A 15,367-nucleotide genomic window follows, 5' to 3' on the forward strand; every position below is an offset into this window, starting at 1 on the left:
TCTCCTACTCCAACCCTCACACTGTCAGACGGACGGACAGACAATACGAGAGACTGTCTCTCACTCTCTTACTTTGTCTAATGTATATTACAATTGGGCAGCAGTGAATAACACACACTCCATTACATACTGTGCCCGAGGACCCCGTCTCTTCTGTTGCTTGATCGACTCTCAGGAATCATGGTCCGCCTCGCAGCCCTGATCACTTTTCTGGCTTGTATGGTAAGTTGATGTGGTACATTTTCTTTGTTAAGGAACCTGTATCTGAGTTTTGTAACTCTAATCTGAACTCTGTACACTTGTTTCAGCCAACAGCATAATAACCTCACTGTGCTTTATCCTCCAGCGAGGGTAGGATCTTTGACCAGGATTGAAAAGTAGAGGAATTCATGTTACTGCTTTTGTAATTTTAACACTTAAAAAAATATAATCACTTACAGATATAAGGAAGTGTTGTGATTAAACTGTAAAGACTGATCCAGATGTTGGTAATCATAAAAGGACTACAGTGAAATTTGTTTTCGGCAGTAAAGCAACATAAATGTCAAAGCAAAAGTGAAATGCCAGTGCTTTGTAACGTATTTGCATCCAAGGTTATAGAGAAGTGTTCATGCATTAGTAAGTTTTACGACCGGTAAACCCACAGAGCAAAAACAGGACGATTTGCAAAAATAGGTTTTGTACACAGGTGAGCAGTCAGATAAGGGCAACCAGAGCCGACAAGGATAAGGGAAAAACAGGCTGAGTTCAGAAAAACCAGGAACACTAACAGTATAAATGGCTGGGACGCTTGACTCGGGGGGACAAACACGAACTGGTACAGAGACAAGGAAACACCCATACTACACCGGGAAGGTGAGGCTAATTACTGTAGAAGCAGGTGAGGCTGATTAGGAGCAGGTGAGGCTAATTAGGTGCAGGTGAGGATGATTAGTTGCAGGTGAAACTTATCAGGGAGGGGTCGGTAATCACACAGGTGGGAGACACACAAGGGCAGGAAGTGAAGTATTTGAAACGAGAGGAGAGTTAAGTTACACAAAATAAAATTGAAAGTAACACAGGAAATAATAACTGCATATTGTAGAAAATAAAACACATAACCCTAAGGAGCGGGACGAGACATGACAGTAAGTCTCTTAGATAAATGTCTCCTCAGATAAAACGTCTTCTGTGGTTGTTAGTTCAATGTATGGAAGATATTAAATGCCTAAATAAAAACAATACAATACACATTGTAATATGTAATTATTTTGTATGTATACATACAATTTAATTATATAATATGTCCCTGTATATGTGTGTTTATTTAGGTATTTAAAATCTTCCATACAAAATATACAAATAAAATCAATTTATTTATATTAAGTTATCTAATATATACTGGTGGGAATCTTTAAAAGATGACGCTCTTAAACATGTTTTCATTTTTTCCTAGTAAATAATTATGAAATTTACAGTTGAAGGGTCCAGGGATTTATTTTTAGTCTTTTTGGTTTTGGTTGATGTCACACCTGGATAAATGAACGCACTTTGTCATAATTTTGAAATTAAAATAGAATACATTTTACAAGAGTCTGCATTGTGTCTGGCTAACCAGTTTTGTTTTTTTTCCTCAAGTTATGTATGTGTGTAATGTATTTATAGAGCATGATTGAACAATTGTCCAAATAGTCCTGTTACAAAGACGTAAAATAAATTGTATACATTAATGAATAGTTATGCGAACATACAAAAAAAATAAAGTAAACATACCAGGCTTTAGACGGATTTTAAAAATACTAATGGACGGAGAAGGTCTAACAGTGAAGGCCATATGAGGGGTCCATTTTACTAGTATATAAAGTTTAGTTAAATATGGAAAGATAATAATTAAAGACTTACTTTAATATGAAAAAAAAGTATCAATTCTAATTGATTTTTGGATGTGGTTATCATCTTCTGTAGCCACGGATGTGGACTGTTGAACATGCAGCATATTTTAATTTGAACATACTTGAACATTTTATTTGTCTTGCAAGGTGGCAGTAAGTAGCTGACAAGGCAGGAGACAGTAGCCATTACAGCCCTTAAGTCATGAGTCAAGTTATGACACACTAAACTTTTTATTCATTGTAATTATTATATTATTGTATTTATGTTGACCACAGTGTTCCTCAGTAAACGATATGGAGAAACATGCAAAGTAGTGCCAAAAACTGTCCATTATATACTTAAGAAGTATGATATAGCATGTAAAGAGTCTTCTTCTCCACTTACAGTATCTGCAGTATTATGTGATTTTCCCTACTGTGATTATTTTTGACAACTCCTTCCGTGCAGGTGCTGTCAGAGGCCCAACATGAGCCGGGCTACTGCACTTTCTATGAGGAGTGTGGTCGTAACCCCTCGGTAGAAACACCTCTCCTCCCTCCTTTGGTCCCCTGTTTGAACTACAGCCCTGCCAGAGCCCTCACAGGGGAACATTACAAGAAACTCCAACAGGTCTGTAGATCCTTATCCCTAGCTCAGTGTTTAAAGGTGCTCTTTATGATATCCAGATCATTAATATAGCAGCAAACAACTATTTGCTATGTCAAGATATAGAGGTGCATTGGAGCTATCAGGGCGAAGGTGCATAAGCATTTCAATTTGTGATAAACAGAGATGGTTAAAAAGACAAGAAGAAATGGGGCAGATAGGGTGATGTTCTTTGTTCGTTCTTATGCTGACAAGTCACGACAACACGTAGGATTTTGTAACTTTGCCAACATACCAAAAAATAGCCCACTATTCAAATCAAAAGGTAAATTCATGTGACTATTTATCTACTGTAACAGTTGCTGTGCAGCGCTGAAATTATTACAAGTCACATTCATCTGAAAAATTATTTTACCATTTACAGTGTTTTAATTCATTTATATTCGTTATCGCTTAACTATTTTATTCCCACTGTGTTATTATCGCCTTGAGAGGTGCACAGTATACTGGCACCCATTCTTTATGAGTGCCTATCTCCACATACACAAGGGACTCTGCCCATTCATAAAGTCTTTTTAAGAAATTCAATAAGCATCTGCATTTCTGGAAGACGTTACTTCCTTGAAAATCTAAAAATTCAAAGGACGGCGGCTGGATTTGAATGTGTGCGGCTATATTTTAGGCTTCAGTATAACAGTAGAACAAAACGTTAAAATCTCTTAAAAGCTTGTGTTAACCACAGACCTTATTTTAGGCATCTAACTAAAAACACATTGACTTCCAGATGAGGGAACAGGAAGTGCTAAAAACTAATGCTAGGACTCATTCCCGACCACTCTATGCAATGGTTTTAAATGTACATAAATAAGTCTACATTTTATGAAGAATAATTAAGTATTCAACAACAGACAACAGCAGCAAACAACTATTTACTATATAAAGATATAGAGGAGTAATGTCTACCTGAGCAGAGAATGAAGTCGCTCTCCCTCTGTGCGTGTTGTAATCCAAGCTTCTCCATGCTTTGTTGACATAGCCGGGTGGGCGTGCCTTTTCGTGCATGTGAGCGTGCCCCACTGGCTAGCTCATGGCCGTCGCTCTGCATGGTTGCTGATAATGCTGTCACGACCGCGTAGCGTAGCACCCCCCCTCCGGCTCCCCCCCTAGATTTACACTGTTAGCTCTGTCAGCACTGTTGCTGTTATTTTCACAGTTAGCACTGTTAGCACCGTTAGCTGGCCGCCGGTGTTATGTCGATGTCTGATCCCCGTCGAAGAGTGTTAGAATGATAGCGCCCCCCTCGGAAGTTAGGATTAGGGATAAGGGTTGGTTCACATATCGATGAGGAAACAGTTTTTGACACAACACCGGATCAGCTGTCGCCATGTTGAGAGCCGTGCGGAGGCAATAGAAATGCTCCCAATCTCACATTTAGCACCTTTAAGTGAAGCAGAGATCAGACTGAATAAAGCATATGTTTATTCTTATGATTGTCTATTCTTAAGAATTAATTTAAAAAGTATTCATTGGCAAGAAGTCAGCTTGTGTTTGAGTCCTCCAGTTTATAAAACAGCACCTGTTCTTGCTGCAGGTGTGTCCCATGTTGGACCGTGGAGAGGGCAACACGTTCGCCTGCTGCTCCTTAAAACAGCTGAAATCCCTGGATTTGAGTCTGAGCCTGTCCAAGGCGGTGCTGATCCGCTGCCCCTCCTGCTCTGACAACTTTGGCCACCTGCATTGCATCAACACCTGCAGCCCCAACCAGAGCCAGACAGTAAAAGTCACAAAGGTCATGAACATCACCAACATCATTACGAACAAGACAAGGGAGGCCGTGGTAGCTTACCAGGCATTCCTCAGCACCACCTTCTCAGACGCCTCCTTCCAGTCATGCAAAAATGTCAGGATCCCCGCCACTGGAGGCTTCGCCATTGCCACCATGTGCGGTCGCTATGGCGCCAAGCTGTGCAACCCTCAACGCTGGTACGACTTCCAGGGAAACTCCGGTAACGGCCTGGCACCACTGGACATCGACTTCCGCCTGATAAAAAAGGGAGACACTGAGGGACTACCCAAGGGTGTGATTCCGTACAGTGGACGTGCTCTGATGTGTAACGAGACCACACCATCCGGAGGTCAGGTCTGCTCCTGCCAGGACTGCCAAGAGTCGTGCCCGAGGGTGCCGCCTCCCCAACTGCCCCCCGGTCCCTTCAGACTATTGGGGACAGACGGCTTTCTCGTGATATCCGTCATCTTACTCTGTCTACTGTTATTTGCCTTCCTTTTCTACCTCTTCGTGTCTTACTTGGTGAGGTCTCAGAAAAGAGAGGATGTAGAGAAAAGGAAGAGAATGGGGAAAGGCAAAGACCAGAACAGTAATGATGTGACTCAGCGGGTTGTTGATCCGTCAGAGGTGACGTGCGTCGACAGGAACAGCATGGCTGCTCAAGCTTTCCTAAGCAAGGAGTTTCGACATTGGGGAACCTTCATGGCCACTTATCCTCTCACGGTTAGTTTCACCAAAGAATTTTTTTACCAGCAAAAGAATAATACATAATAGCAGACATTGATACAGACCTCTGCTTTGTTGTTTTACTTGAAAAGTCTAACTTTTGCTGAACAGCGGCTGTCATATGAAGGTTGTCATATGAAGAAGACATGTTTCAGTTGTTAAAATGTTATCTCCATTCAAGGTGCTCCTGTTGTCGGCTGTAGTCGTGGCTGTTTTCTCTGCTGGCCTCAAGGACATTGAGCTCACTACAGACCCAGTCGAGCTGTGGTCTGCTCCCAACAGCCGCGCCCGCCAGGAGAAAGACTTCCACGACTCACACTTCGACCCCTTCTTCAGGACGAACCAGCTGATCTTGACCGCACCGGGCAGAAAAAGCCACATTTACGACTCTTCAGTGTTTGGACCGCAGAACTTCAGCGGGATTATATCTAAAGATCTCGTCATTGAGCTCCTGGAGCTCCAGACACGAATCCAGGTAAAGAGCCCAGAATCAAAGTTGACAGTCGACATTAAATGTTCACCATATGATTTTGACTTCTCTTTGACTTTGCCTCTTCTATGCCATTTTTAGAACATTGAGTTCTGGTCAGAGGATCTGAACCGCACAGCGAGCCTGAAGGATGTGTGTTTCGCACCGCTGAACCCATCCGACCCTTCCCTGACGGACTGTGCAGTCAACAGCTTGCCGCAGTACTTCCAGAACAGCCTGGAGAACATTAACGCTATGCTGAACACGACAAACCTGGAAGTGGTGGACTGGAGAGACCACTTGATCTACTGCCTCAAGTAAGGATTCATCAAATGGACTTTCAAAAAAAAACTTTGATCGATTTCTCAGGAACTTTAACATAACTTTTCCTTCTCTTCTCCCATCTCTTCTCAAGCTCTCCCCTGTCTTTTCAAGACATCACTGGTTTACGCATGAGCTGCATGGCTGATTACGGAGGTCCAGTCTTCTCCTTTCTGGCTGTGGGAGGCTACCAGAGTGAGTAGCTTTCAGCACCATCTTCTACGCGTGAAATATCTGCATAATGAACACAAAAAGGGATGACTCACTTGAACATTATACGCTTGCTTTCCCCAGATGATGACTTTACCAATGCTGAGGCTCTCATCATGACCTTCTCCCTCAACAACTACGCTCGCAGCAACCCCAAGTTCAAAGTGGCTTTGCAGTGGGAGACAGAGTTTCTTAAGATCGTCCAGGACTACCAGAAGAACCCGGCCGCTAAATTCACCTTTGCATACATGGCAGAGGTACAGTGAAATATGGAATCTGTCACAGCTTTTTCGAGAGGCGTGTTGAGTTAACTCCTCTTTCTTCTATCCCCTCACTATTTTAACTTGCAATCCTTTTCTTGTCTCTCGTCCCCCCCCTCCCCCCTCTCGGTCTACAGAGGTCCCTGGAAGATGAGATTAATCGGACAACAGCAGAGGACATCCCCATCTTCATGATCAGCTATGCTGTAATCTTTTTGTACATTGCTGTGGCACTGGGGGAGTACTCTTCATGGAAACGCATACTGGTAAGACTTCAGAGAGTAAAGTCTACCTTTATTATAATGCAGTATTTCACATGACTCAGCTTTTTTTATCCACCTGCGGTTGGTCAGTCCACTACTTTGGTCCAGACCATAGACTGTATATAAAGATGGACGACATGATGACTCCCCAAAAGTGAAGCCAAAACATCTTGATCGCCCCCTGGTGGCTGGCTGCAGTATAGGTCATAAATCCCGCCCCCTCCATGTTAATGGATGGGACAAGGGCCAAACTAAAAAGTCAAAGTACACATCAAATACATTTTTCCCAGAGATGGTTTCTGTCATTTTAAGTAGTTCTTATCACGCTGATGTATGTTCAAGTGTTCCTTTTCTTGATAAGTTTGGTTTTAAATAATTGATACATGATAAGGAGAGGCCGCATTAGTATGGCTACGTCAGCGCTTATCTCTACACAGGTTTATTGGCCATGAAGTGACAATGCAGAAGAGGTGATACAGTAAAAGATATGGTACAGAGAAAAGCATCACTGAATTGAATGTTCATCTGGATTCTCATCTCTGCGTCCTGCAGGTGGACTCCAAGTTTCTGGTGGGTCTGGGTGGGATCCTGGTGGTCGGCTGCTCTGTCCTGGCCTCCATGGGCTTGTACTCCTGGATCGGCATCCCCTCCTCGCTGGTCATTCTGCAGGTCGTACCTTTCCTGGTGCTCGCTGTCGGAGCTGACAACATCTTCATCTTTGTTCTGGAGTACCAGGTGTGTATACTCGCATGTATTTTGTGATTTTTGTAAGATATGCATCATCTTTAGTCATGTTAACCTACTCTTCCTTCCTCGCAGAGAGATGTGCGGAGGCCCGGAGAGAAGAGAGAGGAGCACATTGGTCGTGTCCTTGGAAACGTAGCTCCCAGCATGCTCCTGTGCAGTCTCTCTGAGTCTATCTGCTTCTTTCTAGGTAGGAACTTGTTTGCGAAAAATACATGAGCAAAGCAATACAATTCTGTGCACATACAGTGTCTAAGAAGCGACCATTATGTTTCTATACGATACATTAATCTGTAACTGTGTCTGCTCTGCTACCCAAGGTGCCCTGTCCACCATGCCAGCAGTGAAGTCCTTTGCTCTGTACGCTGCTCTAGCCGTGCTCATGGACTTCATCCTCCAGATGACAGCCTTCGTGGCGCTGCTGTCCCTGGATGCCCGGCGCCAAGACAACAACCGCTGTGAACTGCTCTGCTGCGTTACAGTGTCGACTCAGCCTCCCGACAAGCCAAACGAGGGCTTCCTGCTGCCCCTCATGAGGAAATACTACGCCCCTGTTCTATTGAACCGCTACACCAGGATCATAGTGGTAAAGCTACTCACCCTTTAGCTTTAACACAAAACATCGACCTCTGGTGTACCTTTAATGTGAAATCCAAGATAAGCAGTGACATTCATACTTGTTGAATACATTCTGTCCTGTGTCCTCTTCAGATGGTGGTTTTCATCTTCATGCTCTGTGCATCCTTATTCTTCATGTTTAATGTGACCGTGGGTCTGGATCAGGAGCTGGCTATGCCTCGGGTCAGTAAGCACTGCAGTATATAAATATATAGAAATGAACGCGTGCCCACTCCTCTTTCAGTGTAACCTTACAAAGATGATTCTGTTTTTGGTGCAGGGCTCTTATATGCTGGACTATTTCCAGTACCTGTACAAATACTTTGAGGTTGGAGTCCCTGTTTATTTTGTAACAAAAGGGGGCTTCAACTTCAACACCGTGGCGGGCATGAATGCAACCTGCTCCAGCGTGGGCTGCGATCAGTTCTCGCTAACCCAGAAGATCCAGTACGCCACCAACCACCCTGAACTGTGAGTTTGTTAATTTTCATAATCTGGACAGGAGAAACTATAAGGCCTTTAGACAAGCTGTGCACGTTTTACTAGACATGTGGTTGCTCAGCTAAACTCAGTGCAGGCTGGTTCTCTGCCTTTGTCCTTCACATTATTATTTATACACTGAGATATCCTTGAACCTGCTGATATCATAGAAGCAACCTCTTACATACTCGCCAATCAGATCAGTTAATGATGAACTTGGTTACATGAACGCCTCATGAGCAGATAAAGGGTGCCTCTAACTGATCGGCATAGAGAGCAAACACCCAAAACATCCCCTTTAATTACTAGCTGTGTTCTATTCAAACCATTGTGTTATGGTTACGACCACCAGGATGATTAATAGCAGTATCCTAACATTTACAGTAAATAATTATATTACCTATTGATCACTGTGACGCATCAGACATGTCATTATGATAGTATCCCTATCAGCTAGGGGATAGTGACGGTTAGAGGGATTTTCTTTTACAACACACGTTTGTTTCCTGGAGATAAGAAGAATTATGGAGCAAATTTATCATTTGCATTATCAGTTACTTACTGATACCTGGCAAACAGCAAAGCTCTTCTCATAAAGGGGGGATTTGTCAGGATGAAAAGTGAAAGATGTAAGACTAAAAAAACAATGATGCTGGATAAGAAATGATTAAATTGTAAATTTCCCCTCTGTGGGAGTAATAAAGGAATATCTTATCTTATCTTATCTTAAACTTACTGGAAAAGTTTAGTTTCCAAATGCTTGCTAAAATGAGCTCAAATGGTCTTCTGTGTGAGTGTCACTGTCAAAAGTTACAAGTGTAGTTTGACATTTTTGGAAATACGCTTATTTGCTTTCTTGCCGAGACGAGAGTTAGATGAAAAGATCATATCTGTGCGGCTAGTTGCTTCCCCCTGTTTCTGGTCTTTAGAGAGTGGTATAAATCTTTTCATCTAACTGTCAAGAAAGTCATCATGCTAATGTTGTCACTGGGTGCATGCACAGCCTTGCAGAGCCACTAGCATGACTGTAGACTGTTGAAAAGCTGTGCAAAGCAAGAACATGTAATAAACGTATTTCCCAAAAGGTCAAATCATCCCTTTAAGGCTGATTCTATATTTTCATATTGTCAGTAAATCCCATGAAAAGGCCAAACTCAACAAGTCAGCTATTGTCTGTGTAGCCAAAGTATAGTAAAGCTTATTCCACTGTGCCATAGAGCTCCAATGTTGTCCAAAAACTGGCCTATTAATGACACATCAATGAGTCTCTGATATTTTTCTTTGTGACAATTAACATGGGCATTGTATTTTCTTTTGAGTCTATCCCACACACACCATCCTGCTGCCGTAAATAATCAGAGCACCAAACCAAATGTGTGTGAATGCACGGCTGAAAATAGTCCCCGACAAATGCATTTGCTCCTGTTGAGTAATATTCGCTAAAAAACAGTGCCCAGCTAGAAATTACTGAGACTTCTAAAGAAATGAAACTTTATATTTGTGACCTGTTTTTAAAGATTTACATCTCAGTCTCAGTAAGCATTAATGGACGGACTAACGCATTGTTGTTTTTGGTCTTTTAATGGGCTTTAATGACTATAGGAAAGATATAAAATAACACTAGTCCTATCCTTTAAGACAGACATTTATATTCCTGCCTTCCTTTAACCCACTGACGATGTGATCTGTAGATCCTACTTGGCTATTCCTGCTAACTCGTGGGTAGATGATTTCATTGACTGGCTGAACCCCGGATCCAGATGTTGCCGTCTGTACGCCTTCGGTCCAAACGCTGGAAAGTTCTGTCCTGCAAGCGAATGTGAGAATCACCACATTAACGCACATCCTTTAAGACATTATCCTTCTTTTATTAACACCTACTCCGCTCCATGTCTCAACAGCTGGTTTCCTCTGCCCCCGGAAGTGTATGGCGATTCCTGCAGACGGCGTCCTCAGGCCCACTGTGGAACAATTCAACCGCTTCCTCCCTGACTTCCTGGGTAACAGGCCAGACCTGCAGTGCCCCAAAGGGTGTGTATCGTAGCGTGAACATACACACAAAAACATCACATGAAAACAACATTCTCACTACTTATTTTCTCTTTTAACAGCGGTCTTGGAGCCTATGACAAAGCTGTGGTGAAAGATAACAGTGGAGAAATTATAGGTAAAGTCATCTCAAATCATCAGTCAAAGATCTCTTTTAATAGTAACAGTACAGTAACTGAACCTTTTCCTCCCGGCATTCACAGCCACTCGGTTCATGGCTTACCACACACCTTTAAGCAACTCTCAGGAGTTCACTGCTGCGCTGCAGATGGCCAGAGAGCTGGCCCACAACATCACAATGGGCATGAGGGAAATACCAGGCACCTCACCTGACTTTGAAGTATTTCCTTACACGTATGTACTCCATATCATACTGGAACTATTCTTGCTCCTACAACTCTGTGAGCTTTTTTCATTATTTATATGCAGTCTCTCTTATCTCTGACCGTTATTTTTCCTCCCTCCTTCCTTCCTGCAGGGTGACTAATGTATTTTATGAGCAGTACCTGACCATTGTGCCAGAGGGCCTCTTCAACATCTCCTTGTGTCTGCTGCCGACCTTCGTGGTGTGCTGCCTGCTGCTGGGCTTGGATCTGCGCTCCGGTCTGCTCAACCTAATCACCATAATCATGATCACCGTGGACACTGTCGGCATCATGACGCTGTGGGGCATCGATTACAACGCGGTTGCCCTCATCAATCTGGTCACGGTAAGAACACGTCTGTGGTGGAGCTCCCTCCACCGATTTTACAAATGAAGTTTAGATGAGCACTACTCATCCTGTGAAGACAAGATGTATAATGTCTTCTGTTGCTCTAGAGGGAGCTTTTTAAAGTTGGAAAAAAACATAACCCTGATGATGTCATGGTGATGTCATCAGGGTTATCTTGACTTGGGTTTAGAGACTTTATAACAGAAAGCCTGCGTTCAAAACTGGAGGCGAGGAGTTTGAAAGATGTGGGTGCTCCTGCTTACTGAAAGATGCTATGGAGTTGCATTATGGGAAATGTAGGATGCATCGGTTTTAAATATATTAGCCTCTGATGCTCCAATTTTAACCGTTTTTTTTTAAATCTTTATTCTCCTTTGAGTCCCTCAACTTTATGCAAGTGCAATACTAAATGCTGGAATGTTCCTTTTTATATTTTTTTCCCATGTCCTGTAGACAATCTGTGATGTAATACTTTGTTTTCAGTAGGGCAAGATGTTTACAATCCACATCATCACCACCATTAAACTCTATGGTCATTTTTTACTTTACTAATTTACATTCTCTGTGTTGTTTGCAGGCGGTGGGCATCTCTGTGGAGTTTGTGTCTCATATGACCAGATCCTTTGCACTCAGCACTAAGCCCACACATATAGAAAGAGCTAAGGAGGCTACGGCCAACATGGGCAGCGCGGTAAGTGAACTAAAAGGCAATCCAAAGCAGACATTTAAAGCAGGAATCTGAGAAATAAACATTCACAGTTGATTGATTAAATATACACACACGGTAAGAGCTGTTAAATATGTTTGTTTGTACCCTGCAGGTGTTTGCCGGCGTTGCTATGACCAACCTGCCAGGCATCCTTGTCCTGGCCTTTGCCAAAGCACAACTCATCCAGATCTTCTTCTTCCGATTAAACCTGGTCATTACGCTTTTGGGGATGGCTCATGGACTCATATTCCTCCCTGTGCTGCTCAGCTACTTTGGTATGTACTTTATAGGTGCTGGTTTATGTATGCAACAAAGAGGTTTAAAGAGTTATATTAAAACAGAATATATTTGTTAAGGAGACCAAATCGGCGAGGGCTGAAGCATTTAGACATCGGACATGAGGCTACCAGAATCAGGGACAGAGAGCCAGGAAGTTCGTCCAAAAAGGGACTTTATTTAGATGAAAATCATCAAATAGTGGGTTTTAGACACACTGGATGAAGGCAGGGGATGTTCTTCCTCCTCCCCTCCTGATTATAGGAGCACTGATTGTGTGCAGATGGGTTTACCTATGCCTAGTTGCCTCTAAACAGCACAGGTGAGCCTGTAGCTCTTCTCTGAGCTCATTAGGGTGATGGCAGACATGAAACAGTTTCTAACAACATTTTTGTATATTTTCAGGTCCTGGTGTGAATAAAGCAGTGCTGCTGCAGCTCCAGCAGGACAAAGCCAAGGAGCTGGAGCTGAGAAACAACATCAGACAAGTGTATGACAACATGAGCTTTGATTGCTATGACATAAGACAGGACACAGACACAGACTCAAACTCCGCAAAGGACCCAACAGACGCCAGCGGACCTTCACACATTATAGAGAAGCAACAGGAGGAGAAAGAGGAGAGAATAGACCGTTTCTGAGCATCAACAACAAAGCTTGTTTTTTAAGCTCTGATGAGTGAATACCTCTATAACAAACTGAAAAGTATGGACACAGGAAAGGACAGAGAGAGCAAACAAGGAGTCAAGTATTTGGCTCCGTATGGAAATCATTAACTTAACTATGTACCTCAATCAGAAATGGGCCGGTGGGACTGAAGACAACAATATGCAGCTGTGCAATATTTCTGAGCAATGCAAGAGTGGACTATTGTATTAAGCCTTTCCTGTCTGGACATGTGAAAAACTACACAAGCACTGAAACTTTCTTGTTCAACTGCGGACAGGAAGTCGACCAATATTCTTGAATAAGTCAATTTGTATTTTTTTTGTATTGAATGTGAATATTTCACATTAGCACTGTTTTGACTGATTTAAAGGAACACACACTCCAGCTTTTCATATTATTCAATAGCAGTATGGTGGCATGGCTGTAAAATGTGCAATCAGTGAAAAATATTAAATGTGTTTAAACATTTGGTATCATAATTTTACATAATTCTTTTTGTACCATAAATAACTTTGTGTGTAATTAAATAAATTATGCAGATTTTAGTTTGTGGATGTTTTTATTTGTACCACCTGTTGTTTGCCATTGCGGCATCCAATAAAGCCTTCAAGCTAATTCAGCGGTGGACACTTTAATGCAATTGTTTCTATTTATGTAATTATTAAAAGCATATTTTTTTTTCCCCCTATTCGCTCCATTTTATGTGACACAAAGTATCATGAGAAATACTGTGTCCCAATATACATGCCAGAGGTTCTTCATTGTCATATCTGAATGAAATATTTTTTTTTTTTAGACATGCCCAGTGTATGAGTAAATTCAGATATAAGTTACAAATGAAAAATAAATGAACAAAGTGTCAAACATTTTGGGTATTTCAAATTTTGTTTTATTAACAATGCATCCCTTTGATAGGATTGTATGTTTCTTTAGGTCATCAATGCCCCCAAAAACATACTGTACACATTATACAAGGGAAACCACGATTCAGGCAAAAAAAAAAAAAAAGAAAGAAAAAAAAAAACTTTTTAAATTATAATACAGTCTTGAGGAAAAAATATAAATAACTTTTTTTTTCTTCTCTGGTTGAGCTCACTCTATGGTACAGACATATAATAAATAGATCGAATCTGACATCACTCAGCTGATCTATGAATCATCTCTCTATGAGTCCATTTGTGTGTAGCAGCATTATAGCAAAAAAACAAGCCAATGGAAACAGAGATCCCCCGTTTCCCTGGAAACCTTTTACAAATCCTTTAAGTCATCACACCGCCCCCCCCTCTGTCTCAGCCAATGACAGACAGTGATATTGCATTGTGGAAACAGATTCAGGGGGAATTTTATTCCTACAATGTAATGGCAGCATGTAATGGCAACCTATTATTTTTTTTTATAAGTTTTACAAGCAAGAAACACGTTTAAGGTGACGATACAACTTTGCCATGCTTGTTGCACATGCAGTGGAGGTGAAGCACAGAGGTAAGAAGGGATAGAGTCGGGTAGCTGCTGGGCTTATGCAGGTTTGTGAGCAGAGTTAGGTACTAAATCTGTAATGAATCATTCTACAGATAACTTGTACAATTGAGCATCTTTCCAAAAAGATCAACCCACCTCCTGAGGAGCTTACTAATAATGCGATGGCTGAAGAAAAAACATTAAAAAGGTCCTAAGCGAGTAAAGGATGGCATAAACTAGCATTAAATTACATGCTATTCTCATCATGTACTGTGTAAGGGTGGCATATTATTATATAGTGCTTTAGAAAATACAATACTAGTGATGTTTGATTGTCTGAGATACAAGAAATAGAAAAAGTAATTGGCTGTCTGTGCTGACAAGAGGCTACAGGTTGTAGGAAGTGGTGAGGCAAAGAGAAGCAAAAGCACGTTATCTGGCTAGAACAGATCACAAGTCGGGGTGGGATATGAACCGGGAAGGCTCCAGATACGTTTTTAAAAACAGCAGGACCCTTCTGTAGTGTTTTTGTTTCATAAAGGAGAAAAAGAACGCGGGGGTCTGAGGAATCACTGGGTAGACACAACAACATGCCTTATTCATTTCATTACAGAAAAACACCACCTCTGGAAAGAGAGAAAATGTTGATAGAATCTTTTTTTTTTTTTCTTTTAAACACAACGTGAGTCTTTGTCTTAATGATCCAACTTGTCCTTTAGCATTATGTCGATGTGTTATTGAGTGTTGCTCGAGATTGCCGACCCATCTGAAAACAGTATTTGGTTAAACTGCTCCCCCTTTTTCCTGTTAAAAAAAGTCTTAAACAGCATTAGGCGTGTCGGGTGAAATTTTGTTTACAGATACCGACATCCTTCGTTTTCCAATAGAGGCGAGCGACGACCGCCTCCTCCTTCTTCTTCCTTGGCTATTGGGCTCTGTTTTTAGCAACAGAAACATGCCAGGCGCCTCCCCAACTTTATATTTTTTCAGTCGTTTTTTTTAATTTTTCCATGTTTGTAGGGTGACAGGACCGGGGAGGCTGTGCGAGGAACACGAGGGGGAGGATGATCAGGATTCTGCAGGAGGGTCACCATCTTCTTCAACGGGTTTTGGTAGCTTCGTCAGGATTGCCTCGGCCTCCTCATACATCTGGGGGGGA

General features: G+C 42.0%; 2 protein-coding genes across 2 annotated transcripts in view; one reads left to right on the forward strand and one right to left on the reverse strand.

Annotated features, from left to right (window-relative positions):
• Positions 1-13,616, forward strand: npc1l1 (NPC1-like 1). The gene is made up of 21 exons (XM_037777386.1): positions 1-222; positions 2,320-2,481; positions 4,049-4,966; positions 5,151-5,444; positions 5,541-5,755; positions 5,854-5,954; positions 6,054-6,226; positions 6,367-6,495; positions 7,045-7,227; positions 7,312-7,426; positions 7,557-7,822; positions 7,948-8,037; positions 8,135-8,325; positions 10,026-10,153; positions 10,236-10,365; positions 10,446-10,501; positions 10,587-10,737; positions 10,862-11,093; positions 11,674-11,787; positions 11,918-12,080; positions 12,487-13,616. Exons 1-21 carry the CDS (start codon positions 181-183, stop codon positions 12,720-12,722), a joined length of 4,089 nt encoding a protein of 1,362 aa, XP_037633314.1. The 5' UTR covers positions 1-180; the 3' UTR covers positions 12,723-13,616.
• Positions 13,617-15,367, reverse strand: part of LOC119492713 (rapamycin-insensitive companion of mTOR-like) — a 22,664-nt gene continuing 20,913 nt past the window's right edge. Inside the window, exon 37 of the mRNA XM_037777384.1 lies at positions 13,617-15,357. Coding sequence (XP_037633312.1) covers positions 15,277-15,357 — 81 coding nt within the window. The 3' untranslated portion in view covers positions 13,617-15,276. The remainder of the gene's footprint in view (positions 15,358-15,367) is intronic.

The sequence above is a fragment of the Sebastes umbrosus genome, chromosome 8 (genome assembly GCF_015220745.1).
Source record: "Sebastes umbrosus isolate fSebUmb1 chromosome 8, fSebUmb1.pri, whole genome shotgun sequence".
Lineage (NCBI taxonomy): Eukaryota > Metazoa > Chordata > Actinopteri > Perciformes > Sebastidae > Sebastes > Sebastes umbrosus.